The 14,099-nt window shown below is 38.4% G+C and overlaps 1 protein-coding gene across 1 annotated transcript in view; it reads left to right on the forward strand.

Annotated features, from left to right (window-relative positions):
* HMGCLL1 (3-hydroxy-3-methylglutaryl-CoA lyase like 1) overlaps window positions 1-7,584 on the forward strand; it is a gene marked incomplete at both ends in the record, with an annotated part of 78,320 nt that extends 70,736 nt beyond the window's left edge. Inside the window, 2 exons of the mRNA XM_084261827.1 lie at window positions 3,211-3,336; window positions 7,471-7,584. Coding sequence (XP_084117953.1) covers window positions 3,211-3,336; window positions 7,471-7,584 — 240 coding nt within the window. The remainder of the gene's footprint in view (window positions 1-3,210; window positions 3,337-7,470) is intronic.
* Between the last annotated feature and the right edge of the window lie 6,515 nt (window positions 7,585-14,099).

Consider the following 14,099-nt stretch of genomic DNA (forward strand, 5'->3'; position numbering starts at 1 on the left):
AGTGTGTGTCTAGGACGTATCCTATGAAATGGCTGCACTGCAACTTCTCATGAATCTCAGCACGATTTAGTGCCTGTCAGGAAGTGACAATGAGACTGTGGGCTTTTCAAAGATCTCATATTGACAGCAAATGTTTTGCAAGCTCAGATTGCTGAAAGGCTTGAAACTCATTATCTCCTTTAAAAGCCTGACAAGTATGGGACATGTGATGAGGGAAGAGGCCTTGTTTTACACATTATGTCAATTTTTAGCTTTTCTTTTAGAGCCCCTTATGCTTTTAGTGGCTGAAAAGGCAAAACAGCTTCATAACTGCTCGAACTTGCAGAGAAGTTATTTATTAGGTGCTATTTCAGACTCTGTGCTTGGACAGGCCAGGCTGTAATATTAACCTCCAAATTAGTTAGCAGTGCTGCTGAAGGATGTTTTCCAACATCTGTTTTTAGCACTGTTAGAATAGAGCTTGGAGTACAGATTATTTAAGGACTTTTTAAATGGGGCCACACTGGAGATGAACTGCAGCAATTCTGCACATGAATCGGAAAACACATTATATTTGCCCATACCACATGCAGGAGCACACAGATGCAGCTGAGCCTGCTGCTGAAATAGCAGAATGTTTGTTGTGATTTTGCCCCAGCCAGCTTCTACCTTTTCATTCCTGAAAGTAATTTCTGATGAAAATTTTAAATTCAGCTTGAAAGAGCAAGCACAGTAGTGGGATGCATGCTTGTACCATACCAGCACTTCTACATGTTAGTCTCACTTTTCCCCAGACCTTCTCTGAACCCTAAGTCTTTCCATTAAGAGGCTGTAGATATGTTCCTGCAGGGACACTTGCAAGCCTGACAGCTCCACTGTGGAGTATGAAGCAATGACTTGCAGACTAAATGTATGAATCTTAGCAGCTAGTGCAAAAAGTGACAGAATTTCCAGTTGAAAGCTGTCATAAACACATATCCTCTGTGTACTGGTCACAGATGTGTTGTATAACACATTTTCTGACCGGTGGGTTACACAAACAAAGTGTGTGACAAGTGACTGAAATGTGAAACGTACTTTGGTGATTCACTCCATAACTCACAGATTAGTGTACTTTAAAGCACAATATCCCTTCTTAGAGAGTCTCATTGTGTGAGCAATATTAAACAGTACTGTCTTGCCTGTCACAGTTATACACCTCGTCTCCGTTGAGGTCTGTATTATAAGCTTTAACCAGCTACATAGCTCAAGGTAATGTCCTCTGCTTGAGAACAGGATTTGGGACATTGCTTCATTGGATTTCTCTTTATTAATGCCCCCCTCCAAACTGTTGGAACTTCAAGGAGCCTGTAAGGCCAGTGATAAAACTACGGAAAGCACTGTTAAGGCTAGAACCAAATACAACAAAACATTAGGGAATTTATTTCAGAATTGAAAAAACCCCAAACACTGATGGATATTTTCAGAAAGGGGATATAGCAACTGCAATATGCAGGACATCATCTTTTGATGCAAGTTAGTTGTATTCATGGCTGTGAAAGGTGAAACTCAGGCTCCCAGCCTGGCCTATGGGGACAGGTAGGTCCCTCAGATCAGCAGAAATCAGCTCACTATGCAGCCTCTAAGCTGATCTGACTGACTCAGAAATGGTTTATCAGTATGGTTTAGCGTCTGAGTCTCTCTAAACCCAAAGTCAAAGTTGGAGTTTTAAAAAATTAGCTCTGCACCAGAACTCCTGTCCTCAATTTGCCCTGTGATTGCACCCTGATTCAGTCTGGCTGACTTCTCATTCTGAACTTGTGCGGTTTTGGCCTGCTTTAATTAACCCTATGGGGAGAAGAAGGTCTTTGAAGACCTGATGACCTTTCTGCCTAATAACTTTGCCTGCCTCTTTCTCTAGAGCCTGGTTGGAAAATACCTTTAGTATCATCAAGTCTAACTGTAAGCCTAGCACTGCCAAATCCTAAACCACTGAACCATGTCCCTAAGTACATCTACACATCTTTTAAATACCTCTGGGGATGGTGACTCAACCACTTCTCTAGGCAGCCTGTTCCAGTGATTGACAACCCTTTTGGTGAAGAAACTTTTCCTTGGCAACTTGAGGCCATTTTCTTTTATCCTATCACTTGTTACTTGGGAGAAAAGACCAACACTCACCTGGATACAACCGCCTTTCAGGTAGTTGTAGAGAGCAATAAGGTCTTGTCTCAGCCTCCTTTCCTCTAAGCTAAACAACTCCAGTTCTCTCATCTCTTCCTCATAAGACTTGTGCTCTAGACCCTTCCACACCTTTGTTGCGCTTCTGTGCATCAAGTACTCTGTTAAAAAAATCCAAAGATCAGAACCTGTATCAATGGAGAACTTCCATGACATCCAGCTATTCAGTTATTCCAAACCTCTTAGAAACTAGACTTTTCAGTGCTGCTCCAGGGCTGTGCTAGGGTGTGAAATTTGCTATTTTGGAGGTTGTGTTTTCTTCTAGACTGCTAAATATGGTAAACAATGGGTCAGAGTCACCAGCTCTTTAAAGTGTTTTTTCTAGTTCATTTAAACTTGTGAACTCTTGAACAGATCTGTCAAAATTCAATTCTTCCTTACATAATGGTGTTCAATTTGGGGGAAAATACCTTGTAGTTTTCCTCTAAAACAAGAACAAAAAAAATATTTATATGGTGGTTTCATGACCAGCTGATAAGGAGGCAAAAAAAGATGAGAAGAGATAAAATGCTAGGTGTGAAGTTCTTTGTGATCAATAGCCATTAATATAAAACACATCTTAGAAGGCAGATGCCCCAAAACCTTTTGGATGGCATGTAAATTAGATGCTAATATTAAGACTTCCAACTTGTAAAGACTGAAAAGTGCACATTCGAATAAACACATTGATTGTATTTGGTTGTATGTAGGAATGGATAAAGGCTACTTAAAAACAACATGTAGAGAGATAAAGAGAGAAAAGACGCAAAACTTCATTTGGCTCTAGAAAAGCAATCATCTTATCTGCCAAAATCACATGTTCTCTGTTCCACATCCTGTGTTTGAAGAGTCTTACCTTATAAAGATGTCAGGACTGATGCCATTGTAAAGAATTTCCTCTGAGAAACACATGTGTTTGTGGAGAAATGTGTATTTTATCCATGGTAGCTAGTATGTATAGCCTGCATTTTATGATTAGTCATGAGCAACAGGCTGTGCTGATGTTGAATTTTTCATGTTGTTATCTTCCAGATGGGAGTTGCTGTGGTGGATTCATCAGTTGCAGGACTGGGTGGTTGTCCCTATGCAAAAGGTGCTACTGGAAATGTAGCCACAGAAGATGTGATATACATGCTTAATGGTCTGGGCATCAATACCGTAAGATATTTTACTTTCTACTTAAAGACCCTAAGGGAAACAAAACTGACAATGACAAACCTGACAATTACTTGTGCTGTACCATAAAATATTGGGACCAAATAGTAGTATTTGTAAACCCAGTGATTGAACATGGCTTGACACATAACATGAATAATGTTGTCTTCGCTAGCACTTTAGAGTAGAATGGGTTTGTGTATTTGACAGGAATTTGAATAACCCCCTTCTCCCTACCTGGAGATATGAGGAGCTCAGCAGCAACTGCTTTGAGTCATTGCTCTACCTCAGTAACTGCAAAAATATGACTGCTGTGGCCATTGCTCCAGAAGGCTGATCGGCTCTTCAGTGGAAAGACTGAGCAGATCTCGTCCTTTTTCCCAGAATTTACCAATTTTCTCACTTCAAAGTAGAAAAAAAGCCCAAGCACAGGACATTGCTCTTTCTCAGGTATTCACTTAATATATTTCAAAATTGTACAAAATCTGTTAGTGGCTAGCAGGCTTCACAGTCGTTTTTATTTTCAGCCCTCTCTGGAGGAGAGAGCAAAGCAGCTTATTTGTGCTGAGCTGAACTTCAATGAACCTTTCCAGTGAGCATCCGCACTTCAAGTGCACGCAGTTAGTATCCCTGGTTCGCTTGGCATGTTAATGTTTCTGTATTCCTGGGAACCAAGTAATGCTGCCTCCTCCAAAGAATGTGCTCTTTGGTTTTCCATTGTTCTGGGCATGTAGAATAATGAGTTTGTACTAACTCAAGCTATACAAGGACTTTAAATTAGACGTAGACTTTGAGAGTCAAGCTGAAAGAAGAACATATAAAGAGCTGCCAAAGTGGCAATGTGTGTGGTTTGTGTGTAAACTCATGCAGAAAAAAACTGAAAGCCTGATGTCTGAAATACAATGATCTGAGTTATTTGGGAGAGTATTTTCAGTTGCAGATCAATGTGGCATGATGCTGACTGAGTTCCTTGATATAAAAGGATCAGAGAACTTGTTTCGGCATTGTACATCCCCTGAGCACTGCAAGATCACATTCAGTACCTTACAGAGTTCACTGTAAGGTCCATCTACTTTCACATGCTTCTTCGGGAGCTCTGGGTAGATGTCAAACACCTGTTTAGAAAAGGCTTAATCTCAAGTGTTCCTTGTTCCAGAGAGCTCTTTGAATTCTTCATACATGCTTTGGGGTAGCTTTTTTCTTTACCAAGGTGTTTATTCTTTTGAAACAATACAATTTTTGGAATAAGTAGGACAATTAATGCATTTCACTTTACATTGCTGTGCACCTTAGTCATAGGCTTTTGATATTCTTTGAGAAGAATACCCGTTGATTTTCCAACTGACTTAAAGCAAAAAGAATTGATGAAATAAACCCAGCCTGATTAAATGAAAACTTCTTGATAAGTTTTCTTAATCTGTTAATGATCTGGTGTCCAAGCAGGAGTCTAGCTTGTCCTAAAGGTTGCTACCAAATTCCATGGAGATAAGAATCTCACAATCAAACATTTAGTTCTCCTTTTTAAAAAAATATAATAATTTGGAATATGCAATAGCAAAACACAAGGTTTTGCTCCTTGAGTCTTTTCTGGTCCATTAAGAAAAGAGTGGTTTACTGGATGAGAGACATGGACCCTTGAAATCATTACCTTAATATATGAGCTTTGGCCTTTGCAGTGCTAGTTGGTTTGGCACCATGGCCAATTCTGTAAAATCATTGTCATAAAAAACTATTAATATGTCCCTTTTTGTATAATGGCATAAAATGAAATTATAATTACCAGTGCTGTCCATTTGGAAGGAGCCCTTTCTTATGTTCCTCTCAGCTATGCACTAAAGCTTTCATTTTGTTGACTGAAGTCACCTAAAGTCTCAACCAAAGGACAAACAACATTTAAGTGTATGTTGAGTTCAGGTTGACTAGATATATCAAAATAATAATCAATGCTTGTTCTGTACTGTTCTTCAGAACACTTAACCACTAAGAAGTGATACGTGAAATGAATCTCTAGTAGTCTAAGTGTGAAATCATTTTCTAGCAAAGCTCATCTTCAAAAAGATTTATAGGTTGTACCGTGGTAATGGATGGGTAATTATGTCAGAGATCATTAATGCTTATGAAGCTTTGTAGGGAGACATATACCTTCTATAAAAACAGGTTTTTTATGGTTCCTATGTAATTACAGTGATAGTGAATGTCCTTATGATGCCTTCAGAGTGCTTGCCAAACAATAAGCCTTTCTGAGCAGCAACTAAGTACTGTCAGCCTCACGTTACTGACACTGAAAGCAAAGTTCAGAGAGATAATAATAGATGCGGCATTTATGAATGCTGAGTAAGAACTGATTAATTGAAGTCAATGGGAGTTAAAGGACTTTGCCTCCTGGCAGAAGCATCTCTGACTTAACGCCTTCTATCCAAGTTCATAGATACTATTGGAAGTACTTGGTGTTTCATGGTTTAATTCCTTGGTGTCAAGGAATAATTCTGGATATATGGAGTGGTTAGCAAGTACCAAATGTACCCTTAAGTACATTTCTGAGTATCTGTCTTACTTACTCTTTTGACTCAATAACTTGGCATACACCTGTCACTACTGTTTTCCCATTCCCACCTGTGGTTCACGATACTTACGTAAGAAAGAGTGTAAAAGGCAGAGATACTTTTATTCTATTTAAGAAATGTGAACTGTCAACACATATCACAATAAGCAGTGTTACACTGCTGTAAATGTGAATTTTGTATAGTTTCAGGGGTTTATTTTGCCATCTTTCATAATGTAACTACCAAGTACATCTATGGTGGTATGTTTCTCATTTTTTCTCAATGAAAAAGAACAGATGCTCTAAGCATCTTTTTAAAGATTTTGTTATGTGCAGTAACACTCTACAAATTAAGCCTAAGTAATGACCAATAAAGGATAAAGAGAATGAGCTGAAATCACCCTTGCTGTAACAGTATTAAAATGAGACAGCTAGAAAAGTGGTGGTTTTGAAAACCATGCTTTAGATGGTGCTATATATTGCACCTGATTGGAAACTTTGAAGCTTTTTTTTTTCCTAACAAAAATTGGTTTTGATTACATTTCTGTGATTTCTATTCTCATTACCATTTTTAGCCAATTCCAAGAACAAAAAAGACGAAGTTTAGTGTAGAACATGGAAATAAGTGCTAGGTCCAATTAAAGGATTAAGTACCTAAATCGGGTCCTGGTCTGACATAGAGTGCATAAATCCATAAGTATTATGAAAGTAGATATATATACTCTTCAATGTTGAATGACACTCTTCAAGTTTTATGTGATGTATCAGTGTATTCGTAGTTCAAAGTCCCCTTTCACATCCCTTCTAAGGAACTTCACTGGCTCCTAAGTTCCAGTCTTTGGAGGAAGTTCTTATATCACTTATACAGTCTAACTCTCAGACTTTTACTATACATGAGTAACCCAGCAGACTAATAGTGCAGTATGTTTTTCCTCTCTGATAGTGATCTTATTCCATTTTAGCAATCAAGCATCACTGATACATATCTTATGTTAGTTAAAAAATAGTTGATTGCTCGAGGAACGTTTTTTAGCATGGGCAGGTCAAGCAGCTGCAATTCTTTTTTCTCAGTTGTGCTAGTAATGTAAATTGTAATTTTGCAGTGAAAGGAATTTCTTCAAGAAGGAGATTATATTTATTCAAATGAATGCAGGATCCCATTTCTCACTGTACTCAAGTGAAACAAGTGTGTTTCCCTCATTTTCCTGAGCTGCCCATACGATACTTATAAGCATGAAGTTTCATAGTGTTGGGTGATAAATAATACAGCACATATCAAGACACTGGATTTATCTTAAAATTTCTTCAAGTTTGTACACCTGTTCTTCATCCCAGATTCTTTTGAATTTAAACGATGTTACTAGGGAATTCAGTCCACTGCTGTTAGGATAAGAAATGACACTCAAAGCGGTAGAATGTTCCAAGCAACTGGATGTTGTAATAATTGTGTACATCACTGTAACTCTACTCATCCCCATGCCTAAGACATGACCTGTGACATAAATCAGGCCCTTTGTTTGCAAAAATTAGACCTTGGAGCAAAAAAACTTCCATGTGCATTTATTATTTTTAATATTTCTCGCCTCTTTTTTTAGGGAGTAAATCTTTATAAAGTGATGGAAGCTGGAAACTTCATCTGCACAGCTTTGAACAAGAAAACAAACTCAAAGGTTGCACAGGCTTCCTTCAATTCCGGAACTACCAATTGAATGGAAATTTTTTTTGCAGCTTAATTATTTTTGTCATCTACCTTGACCAAGAACATTTATGTCAAGAAAATAAAAATAAGAAAACCATTTCAGAAAAGAACCAAAATAGAACCCATATATAACTTTTTAATATGGAAGAGTTACTGTACTGTCTTGTCAAGAACTGTTGGATTTGTGAGAGGGAAATATGTGACTGTAGTACAGAACCCTGTGCTTGGTACTTATACATATTAAGAAATGTATAACCAGGACACTGTACTATGTTTTAAATTGAAGTTTTGTTCTTTTCAGGAAAACTGAATAGAAGCAGAGAATGCATAGTTAATTTTTAATCAAGATGACTTCTAGAACAGTACAATTATTTGCAGTAGTTATGAGATCCCACACTGTGTGTGGCCAGTCTATTATGTGTTTTATTTATCTGAATCTTTACTTTTCATTTGTCAAGTCAGTTGTGTTATGTACATGGAGCCAAATCTGAAGAATTTTTTAGCAATAGCACTTTTTTATTTCTGTTTTGTTTAACATCTGTTAAGTTTATTGATGACTTTATCTTGTTCCAAGACTTTGTGGTGAATGGAAATGTGCCAGATCCTCCAAATCTAATGCAAATTTCCTTATTTGTTACATATGTTAAATTTGGTGGAGTTGCTTTTTATTTGGTCGACTGTATTATATGAAGCAATTAAAAATTATCACAATTTTCAACCATCATTCAAAGTAGTAGTAGTGTAGAAGAGGCAAATTATCATCTTAGGTCTCATAGAATAATTTTAATTTTTATTCTATAGCCTATGAGTTGACATTCTCACTTACAAGGCACGTTTTTTTTTGAGGATTATTATTTTCTGCTGGAGTAATTTACACAAAGGGAACCTCTTAAAGTTCTTCTTTGTGAACTACTGATAGTGATACTGTACTTTTCAATGTCTTAATTAAGCAAGATGTTAGTGAACTGCATTGTCATTCTTAGATTAATAATGGACAAATTCAAATAAGAGCCTTATCCTTTCTGTAAACTGTTCAAATGTGCCATGAAAATATTGTCATTTTTTCAGACTGAAACATCAGTGCTGCTCCTGCTTGGTTGTGTAGGATCCTTCTGTAGTTCTCTGTGTGCTTAACCTTGATTTTTTTTCCTGAAAATAGCCTTCCACCATGAAAGTCCAAAACCCTGGACTATGATCTTTTTTCCATATTCTTTGTTTTCCTGTAAAATATAAAAGGTTGGAAAAAAAGTAGGATGAAAGTGAAAGATTACTTGTAAAGAAGGAAAAGGCTGAATCATTTTTGTCTGCAACTCAACTCTGCCAAGCTACAGCTGAGTCTCAGCTTGCCTTTGAAATTCCTTCTCTGGGATCTTTTAGCCAGTGCTGTAGTTCAGAATTGGCAAAGCTTAACAAAGTCAAACTTTGCCTGCCAGGTAACTCAAAGCTGGAAGCTTGATATAAAAACTCTGTCCTCATTATGCTGTAACAATAGTCAAAACCAAGATAAACTACTTTGTTTCACTCTTCTCATGGTAAGAATCAAAGAATAAGCAGAGAAATGTGTGTAGGTGAGGCAGGAAATATCTTGCCTACCAGTCCAAAATACTAAATTGCACCTCTTCCTGCCACATCTAGTGAGATGACCTTCACGTACTCTTAAGGGCATGAACACCCTGATTAGCTATCCTGCTCTGGATGGAAAGTTGGACCACCACAGAAAATGCTCTGTCCTTGTTTTCCCATGTTTAGCTGGGGCTTGGTTGGTTTGCAGCCACTGTGGGTCATATATCAAAACATGCACCTTAATAAAGCCAGGTCTTGAATTTTTTGTGGATTTAAAAATTCCCTGATGGATTAGATCTAATGAAGATGTGAAGAATCTGCAGCAGTACTTAGGTTGCACTTAGTCTAATAATTAGTTGTTAAGCCTAAATGAGGTGGCAGAATTGACATCCCAAAGACTCCTTATTTCAGATGCCATTTACCCCTGAGGGTGACTAACCACAATATAATACTTTCCTGCTTAACAATTAAATTTCCTCTTTAGATTGCTTCTGTGCAGGCACAGATTTACCTCATTTTGAGCTGAAGTGTGCAGTTCTCATGTAGGTCCTGGTGAATCTTATTCCATCCAAGATCCCACGAGCATGCTTATTCTTTATGAGCAAGACTGAGCTGCTTTCTCACAGAATGGAAGTCACCCCTTGAAAAACAAGTAGTGATGCAAACCACCTTAGAAATACTAGCCTGAGTGTTGGGCTAAACAAGTGATCTGAAGGGGGGTGCTTTGCTGTCACTTCAGCCTGAAGTAACCCTCTTGCTGTGGAAGGCTTGCATCTAGGCATTTTGCTTCCATGAGCAAGTGCTCCTATTAATACATGATTTAAAAATTACATATATATATACTTGTTGAACAGTATCAAGAAAAAGCAAAGGTGATGAATGTCATGACCATTTACATGGAATGTGGGGACATGCGGATGCCCTGTCTGTTTTGCTGATGGTCCTCTGTAAATGCTGAAAAGGAGACAGAATAAACTCTGAGAGCATGTGGGAGGGAAAAGGTAGTTACTGACTGCCCTCTCCGAGTCTTACCAGAGACAACTGGATGTACCAAGATATATTTACTTCTCTGCTTTGAAGACTTTCTTATATAGCTCACTGTATCAAAGTCACTGCAGGGATCTCACAGAGCACCTTGGAGATCATCTTACTTGTGCCAGGACCATGGCATACGTAAACTGGAGTTCCCAGGGCAGTCTTTGGTCTCTGTCCTGATCTGAACTTGTGAATGTTCAACAGCTGAGCAGCATCATGTGGCTGGAATTTACTTAATACTTTCTTAGAAGCTTTTCCCGTGTTGTTGGCAATAGGAAATCACATACCAGCTTCTTTGGCTGCTCAAGAGATTACATTGTTCTAAAGGCATGGGTGGTGTGCTTTTTTGGAGAAGCTAGTCTGTTTCATTAGTTATGGGCATAATTGTTCTTCAGTGCCTTTCACAAGACAGCAATGACATGGGTCCCATACATGGATGGCAGTAATGTCTTCGGACAGCAGCTTGCTTTGCAGTTTAAACTTTTGTGCTTTAGTGCAATTTGGCTCTGGACCAGACCTTGAATGTTTCTATTTCATGTGTAACCAGAGTTTATGAAAATAAGTGAAAGTTCTGGTCTTGTGGGTAAGTCCAGAGAGGCTTTGGCTAATTTTCCTTTCTTAGTATTATCATTTCACTTCGTAAAACTTGTATAATTGTAACAAGGAGTCACAAAATGAAGACTGGAAGTCTAATGAGGTAAAATTCCTATGTTTAGGATCAACGCTGTTGCAATGGAATAATACTTTTCCAAAGAGCTAGTGTGAATGTAAAAGAGCTACCTATTTTTTCACAGAGTTATTTTTAAGGTGTGCAAATATTGTTTAGTTACTGCAGTCCCTGAAAGTGAGGGTTCTCTGCCACTGAACTTTTGTACGATTTCTCAGACTGCCTTAAGTTCTCTGTATTGATTGTGAAATGTCCAGAGGACTGCCTAAATGGAAGAATTATTCTGAAGAACTAAGCGAAAGACACTTGCTTTTCTGTTCTGGACTTGCTGAGCAATGCTTTTCCTTTGTTATGTTATAATTTTAAAGATTATTTTTTCTCTGTGGTCCTGCTGTAACACAGTGTTGAGCCTCCTTGCTGCAGTAACACAGCAGGCAGACGGACTAGAGCCAAAGTCAACTTAGTCCTTTGAAACTGATGTCAAAGAGATGACATATTTATTAAGGAATTGTCGTGTACCCTCTTGCTTAAATGCATTTGTGATTTTGCAATATGTGGTGTTAAAGCTGAAATAAAATCTATCTCAGTGTTCCCTGAAACCGATAGGCTCGTGTGTCGTGCCAGATTCAGCAGCCCCGGCTAACCAGCTCACACACAGGGCATTAGTAAATGCAAGCTGTCACTCTGACCTGTATGCCTGTGTTGACTTTGTTACCTTGTAATCCATTTGGAGTGCATTTTCTTAGGATTACCTTTTTATCAGTTTTCCTGTGTGCTTTTATGGATGACAAATCTCTTCTAAGTTACTAGGGAAACATTTCTTCCCTCCATTAACTACGTATTAAAGGCTACAGCCAGGAATGGAGGTGGGAGTTGAAAATTTCAATGAGGCATTATCTGACTGCAGATGTTGCACTGCAGAGTAGGAATCTGTGCCCTCTAGAAGATGTCTAAACCCCCCTGCCCGCTTCATGGGAGACTGAACGACTCCTGCATGGGGTCTGAAACGTCAGTATGTTGATCAGGGAACTTTCCTGGAAAAGTCAACAGTAAAATTCCCTACCCTGTGCTACCACCAAAGTGCCTCACCACGAGGTGCAGACAATTACATACACCAGCTTGAATCCAACTATTTTCTTTGGTGGAAACACACCCACAGTAATTCTTTTGAAATATACTGAATGGTGTTCACTCTTTTAAGGCACCTTCTTGGGGGTGGTGTTGCTGCTTCCACCCATCTTCCATGTTACTAACTTGATCTGACATCTAGCTCAGAGCAGCAGGGTGTGATTCCCACAACAGCCTGAAAAGGCTGAGTCCACACCTGTCTCTTCAAGCAGCCCCTTTTCTCACTTCACAAACAAGTGAGATGGCTGAGGAAAATTTCTTCTCTTTGAAGAATTCAAGACTCACTGTGGCAAGACAGGAGAAGGAGACTTGGACTGTGAAGCTCTGTAGCTTCAATACCGCATACGGAACAGCTAGTCCTGTGCATTTGTCTCAATAACTTTACACATTTCATTCAAAACAATGTTTAGATAAATTGCATAAATGATCTTGAAACAAAAAGCTGGCAATCAGTGTTCCTCCGTTCAGATGAGTGTTGTAAGACAAAAATGAACACTTTCTCCCTCTAGCCCTATCAGCCTTCATTTCTTCACTCTGTGATGTCCTGGCCGCAGTGGAAGGGGGATGAACACCGTTACCAAAATGGCACTTAATTTTCCTCAACTGGGAATTATGTGCCAATGTTTTGCTTCAGATGAAAGGATTTTAATGATGAGGCTGTTACAAAAATATTACTTCTTCTTCCATCATGGAACTGTTCATGGAGCAGTTGGAGTCTAATCACGATCACCTGAATACACACAGTCCCAGCAGAAATTCCTTTATTTAATAGTTAGTGCCTAGATACAATTGACAAAATACAGAGTCACTGGGAAATACAAATCAAAATAATACATTTTACATGCCTTATGGAGGAAATGTGCTTTTCCAATAAGCACTGAAGTCAGTCCTAGTGAAGAGAGACGGTAAAATTACAGAAGCAACACAATAGCCACTAACTATCTTGCTGTCTTTCAGGGTAGCTCACATACCTTCTGCTTCAAATACATTTTACATACTTGTGTGCATGGCTAAGCACATATATGAGGCAAGATCCCAACATCTAAATGATGATAAGAAAATAAGATGCTTATAAGACAGAAAGTTACAAGAGACGTTTTTATGGTTGAGGTTTAGTTAAATCAGAATATAATGGGATTTCATCAAATTTTGTGACACAAAGAGTTTGGTATTTCATCATTGCTTTTTGAAATCAGAAGGAAAACCAATGCAGGGTTCACTTCGTAAGTATTTTTCTTATGTAAAGAAGTGTTTTCATCCAACACCGATGAGAATATATTCTCAGTGGTAGTTTCATCTCAAACATTTTCCTCTTTAAGTTATTAAGAAGAAGAATATAAATATTCTACTTTCAAAATAGCTACATGATGGGAGGTAAAATGCTGTGAATATCGGGACTGATAGAGGAGATTGTTTTGATTAGCAAACTAAAAAACTTTCCACTTTTCTGTGGTATTTTTTTGTCCAAAGGCTGATTTAATAATGGGTATTTGGTTGCAAAACAGGAATGAATTCTTGGGTTTATGCAAGTCCTAAAGAAAGAGGAAACGCATGTTGTAATAATTGACAGAAAGCTCTAATCTCTCCCTGATAGATTTGCACACCTAAGAATTTACTTCCATACTGAATCATGTCACAAACACCAAAGCCAGAAGCAAAAGTCACACTAAAGAGCGGAGGTTGCGGCTCTGCTGATCACGCCATAGATTTGTGGCCCTAGATCTTAATCAGTCATGGTGAAAAACAGAAGTGAATTCAGTCAAGTCAGGATTTCATTCCTGATGGTTTGTTGTGTGAGTTACGTTTAGTGGGAATTCACACAGAATTCTAAATAAAATTAGCTAATCAGATGCTATGGTAACAAGACGGTACTTACGTACTTAGAGTAACAGTTGTGTGAGAAATGCCAGTCTGCTACCCTGGGCTGACCAGAACCAGTTTCTTCTGAAGATACAACAAGACTTTGTATCATTCTATTTCTAGTAAATAGAAGCTTAAATCTAGCAAAACACCAGAGCTCTGGGGCGAAATGCAGAACTTATAGCCAGAAAGTGGGATCCCGAACAGTTTGTTAGGGACCATGACTCCCTGTACTGCACACAGGGAGAATAAGGCATTTTGGGTATTGACTA

Source organism: Gallinula chloropus (assembly GCF_964237585.1).
Source record: "Gallinula chloropus genome assembly, chromosome: 3".
NCBI lineage: Eukaryota > Metazoa > Chordata > Aves > Gruiformes > Rallidae > Gallinula > Gallinula chloropus.